Source organism: Phaseolus vulgaris, chromosome 8 (assembly GCF_000499845.2).
Source record: "Phaseolus vulgaris cultivar G19833 chromosome 8, P. vulgaris v2.0, whole genome shotgun sequence".
Lineage (NCBI taxonomy): Eukaryota > Viridiplantae > Streptophyta > Magnoliopsida > Fabales > Fabaceae > Phaseolus > Phaseolus vulgaris.
Window position 1 is genome coordinate 10,063,043 of NC_023752.2, and position 14,204 is coordinate 10,077,246.

At 36.9% G+C, this 14,204-nt stretch overlaps 1 protein-coding gene across 1 annotated transcript; it reads right to left on the reverse strand.

Moving 5' to 3' along the window:
- Positions 1–7,438: 7,438 nt before the first annotated feature.
- Positions 7,439–8,917, reverse strand: LOC137824543 (uncharacterized). Its single transcript, XM_068630207.1, has 2 exons — positions 8,404–8,917; positions 7,439–8,034 (listed from the first exon to the last, which is right to left on the reverse strand). Exons 1-2 carry the CDS (start codon positions 8,915–8,917, stop codon positions 7,439–7,441), a joined length of 1,110 nt encoding a protein of 369 aa, XP_068486308.1.
- Positions 8,918–14,204: the final 5,287 nt, after the last annotated feature.

Sequence of the window (14,204 nt, forward strand, 5' to 3'; positions counted from 1 at the left end):
ATTAATTTTAATTTGTTGATGTTATTTTGCAGACAATCTTTGAAATTCCTAATGTGGAACCGCTTTGATCAAAGATTATATCCAATATCGGACTCAAATTTCGTACCTTTAAGTCAAGACTGACTTCGAGATACATTTTTGGCGACCTTAAAGACGAAAATCCATGTTTAAAGTACAAACATATTGATGAAGAGACATGGCGTCTTTTTAAAGAAAGCCATGAAAATGAGGCTTGGATGGTAAGTGAAGTAACTTTTTTGTTTATATAACATTAATAAGTTTATCTTATTTACTTCAGTTTGTTTATTTCAATTATGACAGGATCGTCGGAAGAAAGCTCAAGAGATAGCTTTGAATAATCTTACCCCGCACGTTATGTCTCGTTCGGGGTATCGAAAACTTAAGCAAACACTGATAGTGGAAAAGGAGAAATTTAAACAGGGGACGTTGTCTGAGAATGTTGAAACAGGGGTCACTTCTCCTCCATCACCACCTTTTCGCCATGTAAAATGGAAGAGGGACCGAATTAAAAAGTCGGGTGCACCAAGTTCTGAGCAATCCGGGGTTATCATCGAAAAAATTGTAAGTTATTTTTAGTTTTTTTTTCATTTATTTTAAAGCATTAATTATATTAATGCTTGAAAATATGATTTTTGTGTACTCTTGCAGGATTCCTTGGAATCCGACGGTAAATTTGTTGCTGAAGGTCGTCACGATATCCTAGTTGAAGCAATTGGACGACTTAAGCATTCTGGTCGTGTTCGTGAAGCTGGACAAGGGGTCGAAATTAAACTATATTTTGGAGTATCAGAACGACAATCATCCTCCTCCTCCAAAGAGAACGAAACTCAAATGAAGACTAAGATACATGAAGAATTAATGGAGGAGATGAGAAAGGAGACTAATTTGATGTGGCTAGAGATGAAAAATGAGAATGATCGAATGCGACAAGAGTTTCTATCGCAACAAGTTTGTGCTGAGCCGATTGAACCCCTTGTTAGTCCCACTCCCAAGAGCACAAAGGGGAGTTGTGTGGATCCTCCAACATCAGGGGATGATATCAATGGGCAGACGGAGGATTGTGAGCTACTGGTAGTGGGCGGCAAACTTCCTCGGGTGGTGGCCCTTGGAAAAGTCTATCAAAACGCCACCACCTTACATAACGTTCCTCTCTCCCCTGATGTGGCGAAGGTAACAGTTGAAAAAGTACGATTTCCTAATGCTCGTTTCACTACCTTCATATGAGGTAACCACTGTAGCCGATGCATTTTAGACATTCGTTGTCTGACCCGGAGAGCTCATTCGATCTATGCCCAAACCTCATGTAATAATTTCATTTCATTATATTATTTTTTATTTATATTTATATATTACATATAATTTAATACAAATGTTGTTTATCTTGTAGAAACCTTTTCGGCCACCAAGTCCGAAAAAGAAGTGTGAGGTTCCAGTTGACGATCCTCTAGCTTCCTTACGTCTCATTGCTAGTCAGATTGGCAATGAACCTTTTCCAGTTCCGTGGGATGATACATTTTTTCAAAATAAACACTGAACTGCCACTGATGATTTACAACACAGATTTATCATAATTTATATCTGGGAAACAGGAGCTCAATATAAGTATAGTTCAATTTTTTATGATGTAAGTATCTTTACCTATTATTCAATTTACTTTATGTTAAATTATTATTGATTATGCTTTAACTAAAAACTTGTAGGTTTTTGCATAGAGTCTGTATCACTGAGGGGAAGGAAAATATGTATGGATTCTTAGATCCTGCATATACTAATCCCGTTGGACCAAACTCATCTGAGACTCAAGCATACATCACTAACACCCTGAAAAAAGAGGGAAAACAAATTTATTTATGCCCTTATATTAATGAGTAAGTTTAATTATATGTCATTAATTATTATTATTTCATGTTTTAAATATTTACTAACTCTTTTCATTGATGATATAGGCATCATTGGCAGTTACTTGTCTTATCAATGGTTGATAAGACTGCTGTGTGGTTTTGTTCCCTACACAAGAAGATTCCCACAAAATTTAAGGATATCATTGATACGTAAGTACATTATAAACTAAACTTTGTATATGTTACTAATTAACCATCTACTAACGAGGTTTTTTGTATTAACCAGTTCATGGCGTGGATATAACATCCTAAAAGGTCGATCAAGTTCAAATAATTTGAATTGGATAAGAATAAAAGTTTGTAATTTTTTTCTTTCTCTATTATCATTGTTTATCAATAAACTAACATATTACTTTTTATTGAATTATAGTGTAATAAACAACCAGGAAGCTATGAGTGTGGCTATTACATTATGCAATGGATGATTACCATTATAAGACTAGGTGTTAAAACTGGTTGGAAAGAGGTACTATATATGTTAAATCATTTTTATAATTCTTGAACATATATATATATATATATATATATATATATATACACATATATATATATATCTAAAAACTAATTTATGTCAACTTTGCAATGCAGTTATTCACAGAAGAAACACCAATGAATGAGGAAGGCATTTCATATGTTAGAGATTCTGGGTCCACATATTTCATAAATTTTTATAACTCTAGCGTAGGTAAACAATAGTGGTTTTATGTATATGTAATTTGATTACTTGTAAATGTAAATTTTGATGATCTCAATTGATTACTATATTTCTGTATTTGTCTGGCTGGGTTTGATCATTATGTAGGTTATTAATTTATATGGTTTATGCACAATACAAACTGCACTTTAAAAAAAAAACACTATTTACAAATGCGGTCATTTACCAAAACCGCATTTGTAAATGTGATTTACCTATTTACAAATGCGATCATTTACCAAAACCGCATTCGTAAATGTGATTTACGAATGCGGATATTACCAAGACCGCATTCGTAAATCTTAAACCCCTAAACCCTCATCCCTCATTCATAATAATATACAAATGCGGTTATTTAAAATAACCGCATTTGTAAATCTAATTTATAAATGCGATTCTATGACCCCATTTGTATATCTCCGATTTACGAATGCGTGCTGATCAAATGCGGTTTTATAACCGCATTTGTAAATGTAAAATAACCGCATTTATTTTACATTTCTGCGCCAGTGTTTGGTCAACTGCACAGTTCTACAAGTTTTACGTCTAGGAGTAAATAATTTTGGTGGAGTATTGCCTAAAGCAATTGCTAATTTCTCAAGCCAAATGCACACATTTGCTCTTAATTCCAATGGAATACATGGAAATATACCTGTTGGAATTGGCAATCTTGCTAACTTGGCCCTCATAGGTTTGGAAGGAAACCGTCTAACTAGTAGTCTTCCTAATGCATTGGGTAGGCTGAAAAATCTGAGAGAATTGTATCTGAATGTCAACAAATTTTCAGGTAAAATCCCATCCTCCTCGGGAAATTTGTCTGTATTAATAAAACTCTTTCTGGAGGAGAACAAATTTGAGGGAAGTATCCTTTCTAGTCTTGGAAACTACCAAAATTTATTGGTACTCAGACTTTATAGCAACAAACTCAGTGTCTGAGAACAACTTTTCTGGAGTCATTCCATCTTCTCTTGGCAGTTGCATTAGCTTGCAAAAGCTGCATTTGGAGGGAAATTCTTTTGATGGAAACATCCCCCAAACTTAAAAGAATTTGAGAGGTTCAGTTGACATAGATCTTTCACGAAATAACTTGTCTGGTAAGATTCCTGAGTTTCTTGGGGAGTTCACTGAGCTCAAGCATCTAAATCTTTCATATAATAATTTTGAAGGTGAAATACTGAAGAAGGGAATATTCAAAAATGCTACTTTCCTTTCATTATATGGCAACAACAAGCTATGTGGGGGTGTCCCAAAACTAAATTTCCTTGCATGCACTGTCAGGAAAGCTTCTTTGGCAAGAAGACTTCTTGCTCTTAAGGTGGCTATCCCTATAGCTTGTGCGCTTGTATTACTATTAATTCTATCATGTTTTCTTAAACTGCTCCCCATAGTTAAAAGATCAAAAAAGAAAACTCCTACATCAACTACTGAAAGGGATTTGGAATTGAAAATTTCTTACTCAGAAATTACCAAGTGCACTATTAACCACATACACACAGAACAAGACACAAAAGTATAAATGGAAGATCAATAAAGAATGCATACACGACAACTAACCTTATGAATTGAAGACCACAATTGTGATGAGTTCATAAAAAAATTAAAAAAAAAGTGATGGTCTAAGGAAACCAGACTCATTAGGCATACAGGGTAGAGAATGCAGCAGCCTGTTATCCCTCCACTGTCAGGAGAGGGAAGTTTTCGTTGCTCTGTGAATCCAGCCTCACGCTGTGCCCTCCACTTTAGGAACCAAGAAACCCAAGCCTTCGCTCAGGTCCCATGGTTCAACTCTCAACTTGGAGTGGGCAGGCCTGCATTTCGCAATCAAAGCCCAACCAAATGAAGCCATAGTTCTATCCCACCACCATATTGCCCTCACCTGAGTCACAAGCTGGCGTTACCCAACTCGGCGAACTGACATTCTTGTCAGATGCTTATAAAGATTTGGCTTATTTATGTTTTTCTCAATGCGGGACTTGCAAATATCAATAATTATCATTAATGTGTTTTTTTATGAATAAAAATATTATTTTTAATTGATTTTTGGACTAATGTCTATAAGAGTTGAACAAAAAAATATTTCATAAAAAATACAACCTTTTTTCTTCATTAAAAAATAACTATAAAATACATTCACTCAAAGTTTTCAATATTGACAAATAAATAAAAATATTTCACAAATTATCATACTTTCTAAATAATTTTATATTAATCACATAGTTGAGTTTGAAATCTAAATAAGTAAAGTTGTAATTACTATTTTTAATGTATATGATTTGTTTTTCATAAATTTTGGTAAACTTTGTTAGATAAGAATCTTCGCCTACTCAGTTCGAAGTTAGGGATTGTGTGACATCCAAGTTTCTAGCGATCAATCATTATACATAATTTGAGTCGTAATCATCTTTTTATGAGCGTTATATCCAAAACATGGGCGAATTAAGAGAATCGATCACTGGGCGACAAGTGGTGAGTTAAGTGAATCGATCCTAGATGACCATGTGGTTAGTAAGAATTGGTCTCTAGATGAACTCCTTCAATCTCAACTATATTATATTCATGGAGTAATTACCTGCTACCGAGATTCCAACAAGATTCATAACTTTTTAATTCGTTTTTATTGTTACGTGGAAATTTTGGACGATTCCAAATTTTATTCAAGGCACAAATCATCTATAAAAGTAACAACATAAAAAGGAGAAAGGGAAGGGTTTTTTTTGGACTAAAAATCATACCACATTGAATACTCTCATTAATCTAGGAAGAAATTGTTTCTCACACAGTTATTTACCCAAACCAATTCTAATCATTCTTACATAAGTGAGATTTTGGTTCTTTACTTATACTTAACATATATCTTATCAATATATTAGTATGAGATAATAGATTCTAAATTGAGTAAAGTGAATGCCTTCATGCTCTTGAATTGCACAATTTTTAAAAAAAAACCCAACTTTTTTTTTTGCTTCTAATGTTAGGAGCACTAACATATGGAGGTGTAGGTAGAAGGAAGAAAAATAGGATAATGGATAATGGATACATATAATAAAAAATTAATGTTTTATTTACTCCACAAATCTTTTACATACAGTGAGGATTAAATACAAACTTTCCTTTAAATGAATTTTCCAACTATGAATATCATTTGAGAAAATTAAAAGAATTTCTCTATTATTAATTAATTTAATTCTTTTATATGTTATTACTTTAGCTTTTAGTTTTTATATATAACTTCTAGTAAATATATGTTATTTTAAAATAAAATAAGGTGAAGAACGTCACTTTATTAAAAACATTGGAAATATTTATTCGATAAACATATAGGGATGTTCATTTAAAAATTAGAACGAAGTCTGGTTATCATTTTATTAAATATATGAAAGATTATATACGTTTATTTTTAAACTAGATTGTGTGAGTGTTATTTAAATTAGGGAAGTATAATTTTCTTTATTTTTATCAACTTCCTTTTATTTTTTTTAACCATAAAATATGTGAATTAAGTAAGATTTTTCGTTCATGACTTTTATTTTTTTGATAACTTGCTTTATTAATTTTATTATTTCTGTATTTATCTCATTTATTATTATTACTATTAAACATTTCAATCAAACACAATAATGTTAATCATTTTCTATTCAATTACTAGGAAAATAATTAATAAATATATAGTGATGATTTTAATGTATACATGATAGAATTTATAATCAACGAATAGTAAACATTTACAAAAATATCAATCTACTAAAGGGTCACATCCTTACATTTTTAAAATTAAGAGATTTGATTAAATATTTTGTTAATAAGAATATTAAATTCTACATAAAAAAAAAGTCATCACACTCTCTATCAATAAAAAAAAGTCTTAACATATATCGAGAAGAATAGGGTTGAAAATTTTAAAAAAATATATGAATGTACAGGAAGAAGGGATGAAGGTGCTGGAAGAATTTGCCTAAAAATAGACATTACGACTTCTTCTGTTTGTTTTGTTCATATATGTTGTTCTCGCTAGTTGATTTTGGTGAGAAACTCCACTTCTGATTTGTCTCTTTTGGAATTTATTCTATATCTTCTCGTTGCACTGGACGTGGCTCCGTTGAAATAGATGGGGCTCTACCTGTTGTTCACTCTCTAACAATCAAGTCAGAGAGAGCATACAAAACAAGAGAAGTATTCAGTTTCAATTTAGTATTCAGAAACAACATACATTTACCTAGGGTCCCATGCTATGTGCAACAGATAATCAATTTACATGCAGGGCGCCTACTTGGATCATCTTACCGAGAAAGGTTGTATTAACTGACAAAAGATAATCAATTTACACTTAAGGAGCCTACTCTGATAGTCTTACCGAGACAGGTCGTCTTACCTGACAACAGATAAACAAAACTAATGCACCCCCTTTCAAGAACAATTTTTTCATTAGGTGACCTCGTTAAAAAACCCTGTTTTTTTTTTGCCTCAATCCCACCCTTCTCTTTAAAGCCTCAGAACTAATGTGAGCTTGTTTGCGCACTTCATCTAGCAGATCTAGGTTCACATTCCTTCCTTCATTAGACTATTCAATAACGAAGTTCTGGAACCGAGGAGAGCTCTCTTAGATCTCTATCGATATCACGACGTCTGACCCATATACCAAACTAGAGGGCGTCTCCTTAGTTATTGACTGAGGAGTGGTGTGATAAGTCCACAAAATTCGGGGAACTTCTTCTAACCAAGTTGCTTTAGCCTTTTCTAGTCTCCTCTTCAACCCTCTAAGCAAGACTCTATAGGCATACTCAACCTGGTCATTCGTGTGAGGGTGTTCTACAGAGCTAAATATCTATTTTATGTCGAGCTCTGAACATAGCTTGTGCAACTTTTTACTTGCAAACTGGGTTCTGTTGTCGGACACCAAGTGTCTAGGGATCCCAAAACGGCATACAATGTTTTTCCACACAAAATGTTGCACCTTGTGAGCAGTTATTTGTGCGACTGGCTCGACTTCGATCCACTTCGTGAAGTATTCAATGGCCACTGTGAGATACTTCATCTGATGTATTGCCAAAGGGAAAGGACCTAAGATCTTTATTCCCCAGATATGGAAAGGCCATGGGTTATAAATTGACCGCAACTCCTCGACTGGTGCGTGATGCCAATCAACATGCTTCCGACAGTGCTCACATCGTTGTGCATATTTCATGCAATCCTCCTTCATAGTCGGCCAATAGTACCCAACTCGGATGACCTTCAACGAGAGAGCTCTTCCTCCGTCATGGCTTCTACAAATGCCTTCATGGAGCTCCTCCATGATGCGAGTACACTGATCCCCACTTACACCTGTGAGGATTGCATGGGTATAACCATGACAAAACAACTTGCCATCTATGAGGGTATACTTCTTCACATTCCTCTTAACCGTCTTAGCCTCCGTAGGTTCTGCATGAAGAAAACCATCAGCTAAGTAAAACTGTTGGGGAGTTATCAAAGCCTCTAAGGTGCCGACCTGCAACACCTCTAGAGACTCACCTCCCAACCACCTATAGGTGGTCACCCTGGGAACTTTCAAGGTCTCCTGAGTCAACAATCAGTGCCCTCTTCCTTGTTCCGAGCTTACCCCAATACCTCCACGCGGTTGACCTTGGCTGGCTCCCCTTCTGCAATCCTAAGCGACTTCAAGGTCTCCTGAATGACTAACCTCTGTCGATCTCCCTTCCCCGAGCTTGCTAGTTTGGACAACAAGTCTACTCGGGAGTTTTTTTCTCTAGGGACATCGACTAACTCGAACGTAGAGAAAGTTGTTTTCACCCATGACTTGCCCAGTAACAAGTAATGAGTCACTCTTCACCAACAAACTCTGAGCACCCAACTCTTTGGCTAGCAACATCTTGACTATCAAGGCATCATACTCAACTTTGTTGTTGCTAGCTTTGAAAGCGAACCTCAAAGGTTGCTTGATTAACAACCCATTTGGCCCTTCTAGGATGGCCCCAGATCCACTCCCATGTTGATTAGAGGATACATCCACCGAAAGGACCCACTGGAAATCATTAAGATCGGGCTGGGGACCTTCAGGTGACAACTTTACCATGAAATCAGCATACACCTGGCCCTTAATCAGTCCCCGGGGTTCATACTGCACATCAAACTCAAACAACTCAACTACCCATCGGACCATTCGACCTGCTATGTCGGGCTTCTGGAGGACCTTGCGAATGGGCAGATCAGTCATCACAATCACAGTGAAGCTTTGGAAATAGTGGCAGATATGCCAAACTGTGAATACCGCCAAAGCAGCCTTCTCAATGGCTTGGTATCGCATTTCTGGTCCCTGCAGTACCTTACTTACAAAGTAGACCAATTTCTGGACCTTATCTTGATCTTGCACAATGACTGAGCTGATTGATCAATCTATGACTGCAAAATAAAGGAGAATGGGTGTACCTGGAAGCGACTTACAAAGAACAGGGGAACTGGCCAAGTACTCTTTTAACTTGATGAAGGCTTCTTCACACTCACCAGTCCATGCAAAATAGTTGTTCTTCTTGAGGCACTAAAAATATGGATACCCTTTATCTCCACTAGAGGATAAGAATCGAGACAGGTGATGACTTTTTACGGCAAGTGCACCGCGTTTGTCAAAAGTAATAATTGTCCCTAAGGACGAATATCGATCCCACAAGAAACAGTGAATTATCGAGTACAATATTCGCTAAATATAACAATAAAAAGAGTTTGAAGTGATTATGTTGACACTGATCAATAAGAAAACAAACAAAGAATTAGTTGCTTCAATTGGAAAACTAGGGTTTAGGTTTCATCTCTCTCACTCTCACATATTTTGATTAACATGTTAATATTAAGTTCTTTGATTGAAATTGATGCCCGTAGAAAATTCATTTATATCGATCTCTCGCATATAAAATTCTTAAGAATGTTTCCTAAATATCGATCTCTCGCATACTTATAAAAACAACTTAGAAATCTCAATCAGACGTTAATGGCAATTAACATTTCAAGTCTATCTCTAACACTCAAATATGCTAAGTATTGATGTTTAGGTATGAACCCTAAAAATACCTCTCAGTCAGATTTAAGATTCTCAATTTGTCACGGAAAGTTAAAAGTAAAACAACAATACCAATAATCAATCAAGAACTGAATATTAATATATAAAATATCACCTCAATACATAAGAGTTTGAACATATTACTCCCAATCCCAAAGGGTAGAATTAGTCACGCATACTTCTAGCACCTTCCATTCTCCCAATTGGGTTACAATTCACTCTATGGTGTCTTCCTCTCAATCTGGCACACTAGGATTGAGCCTCTAACCCTCTATTTATCCTAGTTTTCTAGGGTTAGGTTGCTTCATGTGTCGCACTAATGGGCTAAACGATAAAACATAAAAAGGGCCCAATCTTTCTTTGCATCTTTTTCCATTTTGGGACCTTCCAGCTTTCTCTTTTTAGCTCAAATTATTCCACTTTACTTCAAATCTTCAATCCTCCCTAGAAATTTGCAATTAACACAAAATTTGGGAATAAAATGCTCTTATTCAAATAAAGCTCATAAAAAATGTAAAAAGGTATAAATTCATAAATTAAAGATTATTTTATATGTAAATTAGCAATAAATCCTCATAAGCGCCTATATTTTAATATGAAATATTACTGAAATTAGGCACTTATTAACAAGGCAACAATACGTCCAGTTAACTGCTGAACCTCTTTCACATTGACAAGAATTCTCATCCCTATAATCTCAACGCATTTGTCGGGGTTCGCCTCTATACCCCTCTCAGTTAGCAAAAATTCAAGAAACCTTGGGAAAGGACTTGTTCAGATCAGTAAAGTCGACACACGTCCTCCACTTTCCGTTGGCCTTCTGCACCAACACCACATTTGCCAACCAACACCCTTTTGCTCTTCAGGCTACTCTTTTAGCATTTTTGCGCCATCTTCTGATCAGACCTGATGGTAATTACTCCTCCTTCAAAAGAAGGCAACTTCATTTTCATGTGCTTCGTGGAGGCTACCGCACCCAACCTGTTCAAAGAAGGTCTCTCCAAAAGCAAGTTATAGACTGAATAAGCATTAACAACAATGTACATTACAAAAATCGTCTGAGATGAGGTGCCATCAGAAAAAGTCGTTATCAACTCGATGTACCCCCGTACCTCCACCTAATCTCCCGCAAAGACAATCAAGCACCCATTGTACGACCTTAGTTGGTCGGGAGATAACTGTAAACTGTTGAATGTTGACCAGAACATCACGTCAACTGAGCTCCCCTGGTCAATGAGAACTCTGTGTACCTTCCTTCCCACAGTGTCAACAAAAATCATCACTGGATCATCCTTGTGAGGAACCACGTCCTCCAAGTAAAGCTCGTGAAGCAGAGAGCCGACTCTAGTGGGTGGTCGGGCCTCCTCGCCTCCAAGGACATTATTGCTCGCGCGTACTGCCTACGCTTAGAAGAAGAGCTCCCTCCTCTAGAAAATTCTCCCGATATGGTGTTCAACTCTCCATGAACCGATATCTTGTGTGCTTGGTCCCTGAGAGCAACCTCTCCCTTCGACTCTTCTTGATCGGCCTCAAGGTATTCCTTCAAGAATCCTTCCTTCAACAAATTCGCCACTTGGTGACCCAGACTTATACACTACTTCACGTCGTGCCCAAATCCTTTGTGGAATTCTCACCAGACCTCCTTTCGTGGTCCCAGATTCTTATCAGTCTTCTGAGGAAACTTCAGCTTTTCCACAACTCTTGGCACGCCTAGCAATTCCTTACAGGATACTCGAAACTTGGGTTTAAATGATAATCCCCTCTGGCCATCGCCTTGGGCACTTTTCTCCTGGCTGGGTATGGTACGTACCTCGACTTCGTTCTCTTCCCCGCTGAGGTCTCGTTAACCCTCAAAGGTCGAGCTTGGCTACTCCCCTTTGGCTTTGGCTGCCTTGAAAACGAGCTGTCACACTTTGTGGCCACAACCTCCTTCGTATTGATGTGGGCAACATCCTGTTTTCGCACCTCAGAGAATGTCTTAGCCGGATTCCTGATCAACGAATCATTGAATGGTCCTGTCGCGATCCCTTGTTTGAAAGCGGTGACCATTACAACTTCATCCTGGGTCTGGAGTCTTACCATAAGTGCCCAAAATCGACTTAGGTAATCCTTCAATGACTCCCCCTCCTTCTGCCTCACATTGAAAAGGTCATACAATACTGGAGGCTTGACCTGGTTAACAGAGAACTGTTCTCTAAACAGTCTGGTGAAATGTTCAAAAGAGGTGATGTCGCCATCGGGAAACCCACTATGTAAGAAATTATGGCTTAAACAAGAGGGGGTGAATTTTTTATAAAAGAGTTTCACAAATACTTGGTTTAAAATGAATCTTTAACAAACAACTCATATAAGCACTTAAGGAAGGCAATCAAACAATCCAAAAGAATCAGATGTCAGAATTTTACGGTTGTTTATAGCAGCATAATGATCAAACAATTAGAAAGTTTGAAAGAAAGAAAGATTTACACAATGGTTTTACACTGGTTCACTCAATCCCTGAGCTACATCTAGTTCTCAGACAATCCTCTGAGTTTCCACTAACAATTACCACAGATTACAACACACACCACAAAGAGGTGACTTGGAATCCCACAAAGCCTACTCACCCCCTTTGTAACACTTAACACCTCAAGACAGAACAACCTTTGTCTTTACAAGATTTCAACAACAAACAGTATGTAAACAAAGTACAATTACAAGACACTAAGCAAGGATAGAAAACACCTGGATTTACAGAACCAGAGATCCTATGATCAACACTTGTCACCACAGCAAAGCTTAAAAGCAATCTTGCTCTTTTTGAAAACACTTTCAAAACCAAATCTCTTTCTCAAATCTGAATTAATACTTGTTGTATTTGTTGTATGTAAATTGATTTGAACGAAAGCTTTATTTATAGCCTTTGAAAAGCAGCCGTTGTAGGCAGTTTTGAACAGCCAAATCAGTTAAAACAAGTTTTCAAAAAACTGTTATGAAAACACACATTTAACTGGTTGAAACCACAATTTAACCAGTTGAATGAGTCAAGCAGTTGCACAACTGATTCAAAAAGCAGTTTCAAAACATCCAGTCAGCTAAGTGACCAATAACCGATTATTTCGACAATGCAACCAGTTGTTTTCCCTTTGCTTAGAAGAACACTTGGTTTCTTAAAACAGTTTTGATCAAGCTTTGCATAGGCTTAAGAACTTATCTTAAACAAAGATTCTAAACATCCTAATCTAAACCCAAACTCAGAAAGCAGCACAACTTCAAGTTTCATGTGGATTTGAAACATCAAAGCTCCCATGTTCAACACATTGAACCACTGCAAGGTTGTACTTGTGAACGTGCTCATAAACATATTGCACTGAACAACGTCCGTTCCTCCAGAAACAATCATCTGGGCATTGAATTTCGCGAGATGATTTTCACGGTCTTCCACCCCTATAAAAACAATCTTAGGCATAATGTAGAGTCGTGGCATAGGCTCATTCATGATCGCTTGCAAAAATGACTTGGGACGATCCCTCAAGGGAAAATTCAACCCTCGTCAATCACGCTGTTGTAGAGTCTTGCGTAAGTCCTCTTTGGTTTTGCACAATTCCTCATTGGCTGTTCGGGAAGCCTCTATCTCTGCCATCAATTGATCCTGCAGAAGCATTTGCTCAGCTCGGGTCTCTGCCTGCAGTTTCTCCTGCTCGGCTTTAGCTTCTTGTTGAATCCATTCCTTCTCCTGCCTGTACTGTTCATTGACTTCCTGGAGAGACCTCATGGTCTCCATGAGTTGCTGTAAAGTGGGGGCTTCACTTCCTTCGGATCCAAAAGGTCACTATCTAGTGTTCCTCATCACGTTTGAAAGCTTTAAACATGAATGTGGGTGGGATCAGGTTTTATCGGGCCCCACGATGGGCGCCAAATGTTCTTGTTGGTTGACTTTCTCACCGGTTTACTCTGGTGAGAAGCTCCATTTCTGATTTGTCTCCTCTAGAATCTATTCTACGTCTTCTCGTTGCACTGGAACGTGGCTCCGTTGAAATAGAGGGGGCTTTACCTATTGATCACACTCTGATGATCAAGTCAGTGAGAGCATACAAAACAAGAGAAGTATTCAGTTTCAATCTAGTATTAAGAAACAATGTACCTTTACCTAGGGTCTCATGCCCCTTTTATAACTACTTTTGTAACAGCTTTCTCTCATGAGAATCTTATCTCTACTGAAAGCATAAAATAATAACAGAAAAACCACCTGCTAACGGGGCACCACTTATCTTCATGTGCTAACAGTAGGAAAATATTTTGTTTACGCAGTGCTTCTCTTATTTAACAACTATATCTTTTCAACCAACAACTGTATGCATGTATTTACGTAACTTAACAACCACTCACACTTATCTTTTAGGTTACGAAATATTCTACTAATATCCTTATATTAATATATAACAAGAATATTATTTTAGTTATTCTCTAACAGGTTTACCAATATAACTGGGCCAAACTCATGACCTACTGATGTGTGTTGATTTTAGATTCATTAATTTGGTGACACTTTCTTAGAATT